Source organism: Stegostoma tigrinum, chromosome 21, assembly GCF_030684315.1.
Source record: "Stegostoma tigrinum isolate sSteTig4 chromosome 21, sSteTig4.hap1, whole genome shotgun sequence".
Classification (NCBI taxonomy): Eukaryota; Metazoa; Chordata; class Chondrichthyes; order Orectolobiformes; family Stegostomatidae; genus Stegostoma; species Stegostoma tigrinum.
In genome coordinates, this window is record NC_081374.1 from 13,021,233 (window position 1) to 13,036,162 (window position 14,930).

General features: G+C 37.8%; 1 protein-coding gene across 2 annotated transcripts in view; it reads right to left on the bottom strand.

Moving 5' to 3' along the window:
* The window catches only part of nucks1a (nuclear casein kinase and cyclin-dependent kinase substrate 1a), a 36,655-nt gene that overhangs the window by 7,521 nt on the left and 14,204 nt on the right, over positions 1-14,930 (bottom strand). The window contains exon 6 of one of the 2 annotated variants that reach the window (XM_048553164.2): positions 5,780-5,932. In XM_048553164.2, the coding sequence (XP_048409121.1) occupies positions 5,780-5,932 (153 nt within the window). Of the gene's footprint in view, positions 1-5,779; positions 5,936-14,930 lie in introns of both variants that reach the window. The other variant, XM_048553163.2, reaches the window with a different exon arrangement.

Here is a 14,930-nt window from a genome sequence, read left to right on the forward strand (position 1 = left end):
TGGATACAGTGAATACCCAAATGTCTTTTTCCTAGATGGAAGAGTCCAGAACACTAGGGAATAGGTTTAAGGTGAGGGGGAGAGATTTAAAAGAGGACCTGAGGGGTAAATTTTTTTTTAAAAATGCAGTAGATGGTGCATGTATGGAACAACTGCCATAGAAAGTGGTGGAGGCGAGTACAATTACAACATTTAAAAGGGATCTGGATGGGTACATGAATGGAAAGGGTTTAGTGGGATATGGGCAAAATGCTGGCAAATGGAAGTAGGTCGGATTGGGATGGTCAGTGTAGACGAGTTGGATCGAAGGGTCTGTTTCAGGGCTGTATGACTATGCCTCAGTTGAGGAACCATTGCTGATTAAAATAAACTTTAATTTAACACCATCCAGATGAAAATGTTACTGCAAGTTTCCTATATTTGCCAATAAATCCATGAATAAAAGAACCCTAACATTTGGGGAAAAAAACCATTAGTTAGCTTCCAGTATTACAGTACACCCTGGAACTTTTCTCATACCTCTGTATAAATCAAATATCTCCCTTTAAGAGGAATAAAAACGTATTCACTCATCTGAGTCACTACTTAATCGTAAAATTATTCTAATTAAATAATCCAATTAAAAATACTCTTCTCACATGATACCTCATAATTAAGCCTCACATTTCAGCTAACATTCCAGTAAATCTGTGGAGCTTCTATGCCTTTATATCTTTCTTAGATAAAAATGTTTGAACATCCTTAGTAAAGTAAGTGTTTTGCTACTCATGTTTACACGTTTCATGAAGTCAAGAAGAGATTTTAAAAAGTGTTCCGAACTCTTGCTTCCAACCAGATGCACTACTTTCAAGTGGGAATCTTCTGCTGCCACTGAGCAAATTAAGGATTATAGTGATTCAAGCAAAACAAAAAGCTAGATGTTAATTTCTCATAATTGCTTGTAAACATGATGGACATTTTCATCTTTGGGAAATTATAAAAACTGTTGCCTTTGAAAGAAGTACAACAATGGAATCCAGTCAGACATATTCAGCAAAAGTACAACTTGTGTGATTCTGAAAGGAAGAATAAATCACATTTATTTTCGCTATCTCTAGTTGTGTCATCAGGATTACTTGACTTCATCTGTAGTTAGTAGTTTATTTGGACTGCAGTTATGTGGTTTCAAATGTGCCCTCCTTTACTGTTACAGCAAAAAAAATTGCACACTTCTTACAATTAAATCACAATAAGCTCTCCGGTCTCAAATCATGCACACAGGAATGAATTATCAAAATTATGTTAAATTTTCATTATGTTTACCAAGTTTAAAACAAAAATTTCTCTAGTCAGCTCACCATAATAATCAAGGACTAATAAGCTTGATGAACACATGATGGCTGGAAAGTGATATTAACAATATGGTGTGCTTACAAGTAAGCAACTAGAATTAGTGAAACTTAGACAGCTATTAACCCAAGTCTTAATGCCTTCCAATTAAACCAACAGCAGTACTTACCTCACTTGGAGCAAACAGTGCTGCTCACAAAAGCTCGGACACCAACTAACATTAGTTTGTCGTGCAGCTTTCCCTGACTTGCTTGTGATACTATATTCAGCCACTGAGAAATATTTAGGAAGCAGAAAATAGTGTACAGTATTTCTATTCTCCAGGTAGTTTAACCATTCCATGGGCAGAACTGGCACCCGAGTATGTGTCTTGTGGCAGTGTCAGAAGACCATTTATTGAGGTTGATTGCTACATAACTACACAGCATAACTTACTTCCACAATGGATTCTGAAATCAGCAAGGCAGTATATAGGATTACAGACAATTAAAGCCACAAGTTTCAATTTCTATTTAAATGGAATATCTCTTTTCACCATCCCCGGCACCCCACTTACACATCAAGCAAATTAAACATGAATTTACCAACAAACTTAAGCCCACAACTACATCATTCATTCAAAATTTTGGTCCCAATTATCTACAGTTGCACATCAGGGCTGTACAATTGTGCCAACCTGCTACTGAAGAAATATAAATGTTTTCATACAAAAATAACATGGTTTCAAATTGACAACAAATATATGACGCAGACACCTATTCATTTCAATGAGGATGCCAGCAGTAAAACAGAGTAAGCCAGAGTATCAGATGATGTAACAAATTTTATTCTTTTCCACACTACTCCAAGTCATCTTGGAATGGCAAGGAAAAGCAGTCATGGGTGGAAGTCATCAATATGCCCCCAAAGAGTTGGCTCGCCGCAAGAACAACAAATCAGAGAACGTTGTTGTCAAGGGTGATTCTACTCTGCGTACTGACCGAACGAATCAGGTGGCTGTGGGTGACGTGGCAAACGTTTCCTACAGTGCATCAAGGAACTGCTCGTTACAGCAGTACATTACAGAATCTTCCCAGGAACAGGTTATTTTAGATCTAGTAATGTGCTATAAGGTGGATTAATAAGAGATCTTGTAGTTCAGGATTAGAACATAGAACATTACAGCACAGTACAGGCCCTTCGGCCCTCAATGTTGTGCCGACCTGTCATACCGATCTCAAGCCCATCTAACCTACACTATTCCATGCACGTCCATATGCTTGTCCAATGACGACTTAAATGTACCTAAAGTTGGCGAATCTACTACCATTGCAGGCAAAGCGTTCCATTCCCTTACTACTCTGAGTAAAGAAACTACCTCTGACATCTGTCCTATATCTTTCACCCCTCAAATTAAAGCTATGCCCCCTCGTGCTCGCTGTCACGATCCGAGGAAAAAGGCTCTCCCTATCCACCCTATCTAACCCTCTGATTATTTTATATGTTTCAATTAAGTCACCTCTCAAACTTCTTCTCTCTAATGAAAACAGCCTCAAGTCCCTCAGCCTCTCCTCGTAAGACCTTCCCTCCAGACCAGGCAACATCCTAGTAAATTTCCTCTGCACCCTTTCCAAAGCTTCCACATCCTAACCCATTGGAATCTTCCTAGATTCTTTAGGAGTAGCAAACACAACACGGTAGAATTTCAAATTAAGTTTAATGGAGAGCAACTCAGGTTTCAAATCTGTGTCATCGACTTAAATAAGGGTAACTAAGGGGGTATGAAGAAAGAGAATGTATGCTGGGAAAACAGGCTAAGGGGAAAGTCAGTGGATGAGCAGCAGCAAACACTTATGCAGATATTTCTTAATGCTCAGCAAAAATGAACTCCAGTCAAAAAGGACTAAATGAGAAGGGTGAACCACCCATGGTTAACAAAAGTGGTTATGGTAAGTATCCAAATCAAAAACTAAGGCATTCAAAGCTGCAAGGGCTAGCAGCAGGCCAGAGGATTGGGATCTTACTTTTGTTTTGGAACCTACAGTGGATGACTAAAAAGTTAATAAAGATAAGGGAGAAAAATCAATTACAAACATAAGTTGGCAAGAAAAATAAAAACAAAAACAAAACAGCAAGAGTTTCTATGTGTATATTTAAAACAAAAAAAGTACTATAACTATGTGAGGATACAACTGTGGAACTGATAATGGGGAAAAGGGAAGTGGTAAATAATTTAAATCAGTATTTTCCATTGGTCTTCATGGTAGAGGACACAATAAACATTGAAAAAAATATAGATAAACAAGGTGCCAATAGGAGGAAAGATCTTGTAAGATTCTCCACACAAGGGTGGGTGGGGGAATGAATTTGACAATCTAATGGCACAAAAGGCAGACAGGTTGCCATGGCCAGATGGCTGGCATCCAAGTGTCTTAAAGGAAGTGGCTACAGAGATAGAGATGCCATTGGTCAACATACTGATGAACTCACTTGATTCTGGGAAGATTCCAATGGGTTAGAAAACTGTTAATGTGATAGCCCAGTTTCAGAAGGGAAAGAGACAGAAGCAGGACACTATAGGACTTCTGGCCTAACATCTATTATTGGGAAAGTGCTACACCCATTATTAAGAAATAGCAGGTCATTCAGAAATGCTGAACACAATCAGACAGAGTCAACAGTTTTACGAAAGGGAAATTATGTTTGTCAAATTTATAACCATTGTACGGGAATATAAAACGCAGAGTGATAAAAGGTAACTGCTAGATGAAGCGTATTTGAAGTTTCAGAAGGCATTCGATAAAGGTGCTACATAAAAGTTACTGCACAAGAGAGGAGCTCATGACAACAAAATAATGGATTGAGAACTGATTAATACACATGACAGAGTCAGGATTAACTGGTCTCTCCCAGGCTGGAAAGATGTGACTTGTGGAATGCCACATCAATCAGTCCTAGAACATAAATTATTTTCTATGTTCATGACTTGGAGGAGGGGAAAGAGTGTGCTGTAGCTAAATTTGTTCACTACAATATAAACTTCCGACTCTTTCTGTACAATGAGGTAGAGAACCTGCAACAGGTTGAGTGAGTGAACAAAAGTTTGCAGATGTGAGTTTACCGTAGGAAAGGCCATCCACTTTGATAATAAGAATAAAAAGGCACACTATTATTTAATTAGAGAGAGACTCCAATAAAGTTCAGTGCAGAGGGGCCTGGGTGCTCTTACAGAAGAAACACAGAACATTAGCATTCAAATATGTCAAGCAATTAAAGTAGCAAGTAGAATTTGGCCTTTATTGCTAGGAGTTGGGAGTTTAAAAGCAGGGAATTCTTGTCACAACTGCACAGAGACTGGGAAGGGTGCAACTCAAGTACTGTATACCATATGTAAAAACTGAAATTGGACTACTGAAATTGGAAGCTGTTCAAAATAGATTCACCAGGCTGATTCTTGGGAATGACTTATCAAGAACAGCTAGACAGGTTATGCTTTTATTCACAGCATTTAGAATGATTGAAACATACAAAATTCTGAGGGGGCTTGACAGGGTATCTTTCTTAAAGTAAAAGTAAAAGGGGGTAAGTTTAAAAGGAGACATGAGGCAAGTTTTATTTACAGACAGTGGTAAGTGCCTGCAGTGCGCTGCCAGAAGAGGTATTACAGGTAGATACGACAGCAACGTTTAAGTGGCATCTTGACAGATCATATGAATTGGCAGAGAATGGAGGGATACAGAACATGTGGAGGCAGAAGGGCATATATTAGCACAATCTTGGTGGGGGCGAAGGGCCTGTACCTACGCTGTACTGTTTTTTGTGCTCTTCATTCTAGATATTGAGATGATGTTTTCACTAGTAGGGGAAATCTCAAACTAAGGGGTATGTTCACAGAATTAAGGGACAGTCAAGTATGAAGTAATTTCTTCATCCACAGAGTAATAAATGTCTAGACTCTTTTACTCCCAAGGGTTACGGAATGCTACATTAAAATATTTAAAAAGAGTAGACAGACAAGATTTTTGAAATATCAACTATGCAGAACTAACATGAAGCAGCAGGTGAAATCTGAAGCAAATCAGCATAAACTTGTTGAATGGCTGCATTACCTGCTCCTATGTTATATTTCTTATGTTTTTATCTTCCCTTCCATTGCACGTAGTACTTACTTCTAAGAGTACTTATGAAACCAAGTGTCCAAGGCAAATATTTTTTAAACCCATGAACAAGGGTATGGCTAAGCTCATCTTACTCCCACTCACACCTACACACAGGCTAATGTTTCCTCCAGGCACTGAACGACCATGGTCAGCTATCACAACAGAGATCATGGATGTCCTAGTCTGGGTCACATAGCACTGACCCTCATACTTCAAATCACCACTACAGAACAGTAATAAAAATCTTCCCATTAAAATAAAGGGATATATAAATAATCACTGAAGCCTTGAGGATAGATCAATTCACTCACTTTCCTGAACAGCTTCTTCGTCATCTTCATGCTCTTCTTCACTTCCTCCGTCATCCAGCAGGATTTCTCTCTGTTTGCTTGCAGCTTTGGATGCAGCTTGCCTTTTCTGACGACCATCTTTGTGGCCTTTTTCATCTTCACTTTCATCATCTCCTGCTAAATGATGCAAATAGACACTGGACTTAATATTAAAATTACTTAAATCCACAGTGCTTATACCAGCAGAAATTAGATACTTGCAATGTTTACAATGCTAACACCTTCTGAAGCGAGAGCCATGATGGTAATCCCTTTCAAACCCTGTAGGAATGCTTGATATAGGGCATAGAAAACAAAATCTCAATTCAACTGGGAGTGCAACTCAAGCTGGTTTACACAGGACAAGCAGAGTGAAAGCACCTTGTCTCGGCAGGCAACAATATTCTACATCAGCTGGTGTTCACAAGTATGACAACCTTCCTTCCAAAGACACTGTTTTTTGCACCATATGGCGATTTACATATGATAAACAGCATTGTAAAGATCATTCAGCCCAAACTGTTCATGCTCTGGGTTATCAGGACCATCGGGAGCTTCTGTTTTTCCGTTTTTAACATCACCAATAGCCTCATCGCTACAATACGTTCGGTGGTAGGTAGCTGTTTGAACCCATACATTTTAAGCACTATTAACACTACAAAGACGTCATCAGTAATGAAATTACCAAGTACAAACAAATTCACGATTCTGATAGTCTCAAGGTGGTGCATCCATCATACTGTACTGACGCCTACACACATTAACATTGATGGGTCAACTGCATATAAGAAATAATTTTATGACTTTCTGTGGCCAAAATAAACAAAACATTTTCAGGGTTATAATAATTAATTATCTTGCCAGTCCTTAATATCCTTTATCCTATTTCAGTCAATCAAGATATTGTTCTGAACTTAGAACAAAAAAAGTACAATGGAAAGAGAGGATCAGTTGGGCATTAAATGAATAATGAATCTTTTTCCTAATACCCAAAGTAATGACATTTTTTAAAAATTCATAATATCCACTTCAAAATTCTCTTGTATAGCTTTTCCAAACCACTTAACAAAAATCACCAAAATAAAACAATACACTGTTCTGAGGACACAGAAAGACTCCATTCTTGATCAACTCTATGGTCCTGATACATGTGTTCCATCATCGTTTTGAAGAATGAAAACAAATTCCATCATGTAGATTTTGGCAAAGGTTGACAGAAAGAGAAAATATTTTCCCGAGGTTAATGGGCTTTGATATTGACTTTTACTTGACAGCGCACTCAACAGAGTACCCCAGATTTCCGTATCAGTTTACTCATCTGTCTATATTTGCCTAGCTCTTATTCAAAATTCAACAAAAATAATTTTCCAGCGACAAACAAGTGTTCTGTCACCATGTTCATTAGTAGTGGGAATCTATGAGCCCTGTTGACTTAAAACAAATGTGATTTAAAACTTGAAAGACGTTCTGGTTAGGTTTGAGTTCAGAAAAAAACAAAACCACAAAGCATGTAGTAGCTTTCCAAATAGGTGGAACGACAGTGCAAAAACAAACAGGGAAGTAACAAAGAACAAAATATTGATTTGCTGGAAACCGTGTTATATAAAAATTCTCAGTAAAGTGGCTCTCATCAGCTAAGCAAAATCAAGAATGTAAGATACATAGGGACTTAATCTCTGCAAAGTATTAGGTTTCAAAAATCAGTTATATAAATCATAAAACTGAAGAGGGTCAATTACCAGAAAACATTTAAAAAAAAAACTTTACTCATTTAAACAATCACAAATTCATCCAAAATGCCACTTCATGTAAGTGGGTTAAGATAAAGAGCAGGAACATCTTTAGTTGAAATGAAGTGGTCTTCGTTGGATTTGTCCCTTTAACGTCAGTGCACAGAAGAGTTCTAGCTAAGCAGATAATGTGGTAGATTACAGGCTATTAGTTTTAAAATGTGCTGCTCTCTTCAATGCATGTTCTCCTCCCTGGGAGTGGAAACCAGGTCATGGATTTTATTCTGTAAGTGTTGCAGGGGACTAAGTAACGGACAATAGAAAATTTGAATATTGATGATATCACTAAGATCCTCTGACCAGTAGCGTTCTTCAGCAATAGGACTTCAAAATTAGATGCTAGAGGATAAATATGTATTTTAAAATGGCAAGAATTTAAATGAAGCTTACATGTATAAATGGCCTCCTTTTGCAAAGAAAGCGTTTAAATACGAAGCCAATTGAACGTATTCTCCATACAGTTAAGTTTACTGGTGAACAAGACAGTACAGCAGAGTTAACAGCACATGCATGAACAAAATTATTTTATTTCATTCATTATAGTGCATATATATGCAGATCATTTCAAAGGAAAGAGCGCAAGTAAATAATGGATACAAAAAAGCAACTAAGGTATGGCATGGTTTCTGCGGTTAGCAAGATTGTGAATAGAAGCCACAATTTTCAAATCATGAAATCATTGAGTTAAACTTTTATTACACAATGAGCTGAATGGATTATTTTCACTTTGAACCAGAACTAAAGTAGAGTACATAAGTTCCCTATAAAAGGAAAAATACTTCTTTAAATGAAGAAAATTATTAAACGTTTTGGGACCAAACAGCAGTGAAGTTGGATGAGAAAGCTCACATTCAAGAAAACATCATTGCTGACATGAGGGATGAATTTTGTATTGTTAAATTGTCAGGAGAATTATGCACAATCCAAAGTTGTAAAAGAAATGATCAAATAAGAAAGGCTTATAGACAGAGAAAATGAAAATTCAAATGAAAACACTGCTGATACAGGAAAGCTTAGCTATTGAACAGCAGAGCAGAGCATGTGCAAAACCAAATGATTCTATTTCATTCTGTAAATGAAACCCATCATTATCTTTTAGGTCTTTAGTATATTTTGTTTGAGGTATCAGTCACCTCACACTTTGCAACAGAGCAGAAATAGGGTACAAACATGCAAATAAATGAGAACTTATATTTACACCAGAGTTTTGACAAACTTGTTGGGAACTATTTAAGCATGTTACTAATACAGTGGATAAAGGGCAATTAATGTATTAAATAAAAATGCTTCACAGGGGCATAAAATTAAATAAAATGCCACATGAGGACAACTAAAAACCAGGTTCTCACAGGAGCAAAGTAAGGTAGAGGCTGAGAGCTGTATGGAAGTCATTCCAGAAACTATGGCTGAGAATGCTGAGTGATTGCCACTAATGATGGGGCAATTAAAATTGGAGATGTGCAAAGAGAGGTCAGAATTAAAGTTCGCAGATATTCTGGAAGGGAGGTAGTTGTTGTTGCACAGCTACAGGAATTTACAAAGAAGTGGAGGGATGAAGTGCTTGGTTTCGAAATCAAAGATGAGAATGAGAAGATCAAGATGTTATTCCATCGGGGGCCAATATACGTCAGAAAAGACAGACATGGTGCTAATTAGGACATGAAACAATCCAAAATTTTGTTAGCTGATGTTTATGAAGGATGCAAACTTACGAGGTCAATTAGGACTGTGTTAGAACAGCCGAAATCTACAAGTAGACCAGAGACATGATTGAGGGCTTCAGCAGCAGGGGTAAAAATCAGTCAACATTACGTGGATGGAAATGGGCAGTCAGTGTGAATGTGTGGTTGGAAGCTCAATTCAAGAACACCATAGAACAGTACAGCACAGTATAAGCCCTTCAGCCCACGATGCTGTGCTCACCTATTATCCTACTGAAATCAATCTACCCTGCATACCCTACATTTTACTATCTTCTATGTGCCTATCCAAGAGCCGTTTAAAAGCCGCTGAAGTATCTGGCTCCACTACCACTGATTGTGAACTGTGTGGTACAGTCTCAGTGTTGTCAGAGACAAACAAACAGAGTAAAAGTTAGGGAATCGGGTTTTGAGTGGGAACTGAAAACAATGGACGTCGGTGCTCTCAATATTTAAATTGGAGAAAATTTCAGCTCAGTCAGCATCAATGCTGAATATGGGGTTGATGGCGAAAGTGAAGGAGTCAAGAAAGGGTGAGAGAGACACAGGTGGAGGTCAAATATCAATGTTGAGGTTTCTGAGGGGCATGTAGGTAAGAAAGAATGGGATCATGGGTAAATCCTAAAGTAACAGTGACATTGGAAGATGTGTAAATGTACATGATATCCTGAACTATTGGTAGCCAAAGTGACTAGTCAAAAGCAGTCCAACAAGCTGGATGACGACAATGCGACTGAGGAAGATAGTGTAATCAACTGTGTCTAGTCTTCCAAAATTCTCTAGTTTTGAATCAGGTTTTGCCAATAAGGTGCAAATATCAACCCACTATTCAAGGGAGCAAGAGAAAGAACAGCACTACATCAGTCGTGGGGAAAATACTAGAACCTATGATAAAACAGTCAAAATTGGGAAATGGATAATAATTGTCTGATCAAACAGTCAGCATGATGGGAAACTGGATGTGACAAACTTGTTGTGAAACGTTTGAACATGTTATAAATGGAATGGATAAAGTACAATCGATGGACATAGTTCATTTCCAGAGAGCTTTTGATAAGGTCCCAAAATTAGTTGATTAGCAAAATTAAAACACATGGTATAGGAGGCAATGTACTATCATCACTTGGCTAACAGACAGAATATCGTGGGGATGAACAGGTTATTCTCAAACTAGCATGAATGGCGGGGTATCACAAGGGTCAGTGTTTCGGCTGCAGACATTCAAAACAGGCATTAATGATTCAGATGTTGGGATTAATAGAGCTCGTGGCACAACAGTAGTATCCCTACCTCTGAGCAGGAGGCCCTGCTGCACAGGTGTGTCGTAACTTCTCTCTCTGAATAGGCTTGAAAGGCTGAATGGACTACTCTTACATCAAAGGCTGCAGGCACAGCGAGGAAGGGCAGTTTATGTTTATTGAAGTCACAAAGGATGTCATTACCCAAATAAAAACTTCAGCAGTGAACTTTAGAAGCCATTCTGGAGGGATTAAGCAAAACGTCCAGGTAATTTGGATATCAATTTCAGAGATGACAACATGTTTATAGGAGTTTGGGTAGGATAATGAGGGCAGAGATTGGATGCTAGTTTGCATGTATGAAGATTTTCAAATGTTGTGGCAGGACGATGAAGGTGGATTTAAAAAGTGATGGACACATATGAAGAAAGAAAGTCTTTAAATATAGACAAACAGAAGGTGAAGGTCGGTCTCACAGACAAGGCGAAGTCAGAGTTGTTCTGAGGCAAGATGGGAGAGAATCTAGAGAAAGATGTAAATTTAATTCTAAGCCAGAGAACTCTAACACCACATCACATTAAAAGCATTTCAACTAATGATTTTTCATGTAAATAGCATCTTAGGGGTGAGATAACAACTAACTGTATACTGCTTGCTCAGTTAATGGGATTCCACCAATACTTGATGTTATTACACTTTACTATTTACGATCAACAAATGCCACCACCATTACTGGTTCAAATTCATTTAACAGCATGCACACATTTTACTAACAATTTGGCTGAACAATCAGGTACACAGGCAGACAACTAATTTGCAAAGGAGGACCAATAAAATTGCCCAAAAGTTGAAGAATGGATGGGCAAAGAACTTTTAAAAGTAAGGTTGTACAGGTACAGTACCTCAAATCCGGCAACCTCGGAGCCGAGGCCGTGTCGGATTTTGGATGTTGTCTGATTTCAAGTGAACTGGTTCAGGTCAAACCAATTCAGATAGGATCAAGAGTCATTATGAGCATGAGACAGAGCAGCACGCAAAGCCAATAACTAGTCTGGAGCCACGCCACGCCAGTGCAGTGCCTAGCTTAAATTGTTCAGGTAAATTATTCCTTAAAATATTTTATTGAATCAAAATTGAAGGACAAAATGTCCAGTTTAAGGAAGACTCCGTTTTTGTTTTTGGACAGCCGACTTTGAGACACTGTACCTGTATTTAAAACATCCACGTGGCGGACATTTGTACTGTTTCATTTTCTTTCCTCGCCAATAAGCTAATAATTTCCGGTCTCCATCCTCTAAAATCATCCAATCAGAAAGTATGGAACCATCAGTGATTGCTTCTTCCCAAGATAATGTACAGGGAATCTCTTTGGTCCTTGATGCTAAGCAGGAAGAATCTAAACTCAAAAAATAATGGTGCACATCATCAAATGGATAAATATGCCCAACAAAATCGAGCATTTAACAACCACTCCCCAACATTATGTCTGAAAGTGCACTCTAGAACTCTTACTTCCTAACTGGTGAGATGATAAGGACATCAACACATTCTGAAACCAGAAGATATACCACTCTGGACACACCCACCCGATCTTGTCATCATGGTGAGTGAAACCCAAACTAAAAATTACTGAAAATTACCTGTCAGCTTTCACAACCTGACCAGAGAAAAACAAAAAATCAGAGAGACAGAGATGGGGATATGAAGCGCAGGTTAAACTGTTGTTAACAACAAAACAAAAATGTTTGTAGAAGTTGTCCAATCAAAAAGGAAAAGAACAGGATTGACAGAATTTTGAACTCTAAAGAAATTAGTTTCCAAGTTGGACTTTGCTAGTGGATGACAGGTTTGGTATACAAGAAAAGGGAGAACAATTTTCAAAAGACATCAGAAGACCTGATCTGGTGCAGCACAGTGAAACAGAAGAGGTGTCTGCTGCAAAGCTGGGACTAACTATTGCTGCATGTGACGTATTGTAAAAGATTTTATATCACCTATTCAGAGTTAGTTAGCCAATGCAAAAATTTCATTTTATTCAACAAATTGGTTGTTTGTCAATGTTTGTCGTATGTTGATTTTAGTTTGATTGAAAGTGAAAGTCTTAAAATAAAATGAAACTTTGTCCCATGATTTATTTCATCAGCTTGTAGGAAATGCACCTTTGTTAAAAAAAATTTGTGCTGTGGAATCAAAAGAGGATGTTTCTGTACATTTCTTAGCTCTTGCTTTATATAATAGTGAAAAGCCAGGAATGAGTCACCAGTTTTATTCTCAATCATAGCTGACCACGAAGGTCAGTAGCTAAACTTTTTTGTCCATATAAACTATGGCCATAATGCCAGCTAAGGTATTTTTCCTTACCATAGAGGAGACTGAGGAATGACTTAATTGCACGTAAAAAACGATAAGGGGCCTACTTACAGCAGTACGGACAAAACATGCTTCCCATGAGAAAGGGGTTAATTAGCAGGGGGCTGGTGTGAGGATTAGAAGGGACATGACAAGGAATCTTTTCACACAGAGGATAACAAGTATCTGGAACTTGGTGCCTGAGTTGGAGGTGGAAGCAAAAACTCGAGTTAGTTTTAGAGAGGTACTGGCATCTCCACCTAAAGATATAGCCTGAAGAGCTAAAGATCAGATGTTGGATTAGAAGGTGTGATTACAATGGGCAACTAGTCTTTATCCCCAAGAGGAGCACCTCTCTTGGGCAATAATGTTTTACCATATCTATAGTCCATATGGGCCCAGCAACTAAATTCATAAACCCTGGGTCAGAAAAGAAAAAAATTCTGTCAAGCTCCTGTTCCTCAAATGTTTAAGTCAATTCTTACCGGCAGAAATTAATGCAGCTGAGGAAAGCATTGCGTACAACAATACCCACAGGAGTACTTTGCTACAAAGGTTTGAACGAGTGGAGTTATAGCCTGGTTAGGATGTCAACATTTTCAGGTGGTGAGGAGTGTAAAGGAAATTAGTGAAGAATGGAGACAGATGGAAAAGAAAAACCAAGTGTAAATAATCTACACTTTTTATAAATACTGCCATTTCTAAAGATAAGAATGTTTACTGTACGCACATAATGAAAATGAATGAAGACATTTCTTATTTACTTTGTAAATGAGCAAGTCCATTCTAGCTTGTCTGAACAGCAGTAGCACATCTCTGCACTCCTTCATATTCTTGGTTTTAATCTCTATCTGCACAGAAGTCCACTAAGTGTTGGCCACAGTGTATTAGGAATTGAGTGATGTTAGTTTTAATTTCCAATTTACTACAAGTTTAATTTGAAGTAATATTTCAGCTTTACCTGTTCCACAAACTAGACCATCACACAAACCCTGTAGGTTCTTTTGTTCCCTCCCTTGAAAGCTGAAAATTCATAATATTTTCTATTCTTTCCTCATAACCGTTTCCAGTCGTCAATAATCTATCCAGCAGTTCATCCTTACACTGACACCAGGGTCTGAACGAGTCTCCCGTGTCTTGCACTAAGAATTAGACAATATTGGAAGTCTGGTCAGAGATCTGTCCAGTTTCAGCAAGCTGACATATGAAGTTGCTCAGAAATAAAATCAGAAAGCTGTGTACTCACTATATTAGGTATTGTACCCCATTCCTATGCCTATACGTCTATTCCTAAGAAGGATATTTGACAATTCACTAATTCACATTTCATTGCACTGTGAACCTTCAAAGTCAAAAAAATGTAGTGCAGCCCAAGAAAGCAAGGACCAACAAGTGATAAAATGTCCCAAATCAATGTTCAGTCAGGTCTGTCGGATTTGGAATATTGTCACAAGAATCATATTAAAATTTCCTCAAGAGAACTGTGATCAAAATGGTACACTTAGACCAATCACGATAACTACTGTCCAATTAGTAATTGGCATAATTAATAGTTCAAAAACAGTTACTAGCCAATTCATAGTAAAGGTAATTGAAAAAAATTAACAATGGTTTCTGGATTCAACCCAGCAACAACCACAAGAGAACTTTCTGCACCTGATATCATTTTGCTCAGGTGTCAAAGAAGCTTCCAATGTTTAAGACAGCATTTAATTCAAATAAATAATTTGTAGGATCACATGTATTAAGTTTGTAAGTCACGCTGTAACTGCACATTTGTGTATTGGTAGATTCCTGTAAATCAATGGCTATATCTAGCCATTTGAAAATGCTCAAATTGAAACTTTGAAAAAGATTAGCATATGCCAGAAGATATTTAAAAATGGGATTAACACTAGGAACTAGTGTTGATAATAAATACTGATGATAAATACTACCCTGATGTCGTCCCAGGTATCACTTCTTTTAAAACAAAAAAAAGCCTTTACAGAATTTAAAAAAAAATTAAAACTCAAATCAAAGTAGCTGCTTCACAAAGTGAGGAAAAAGCAGAAAA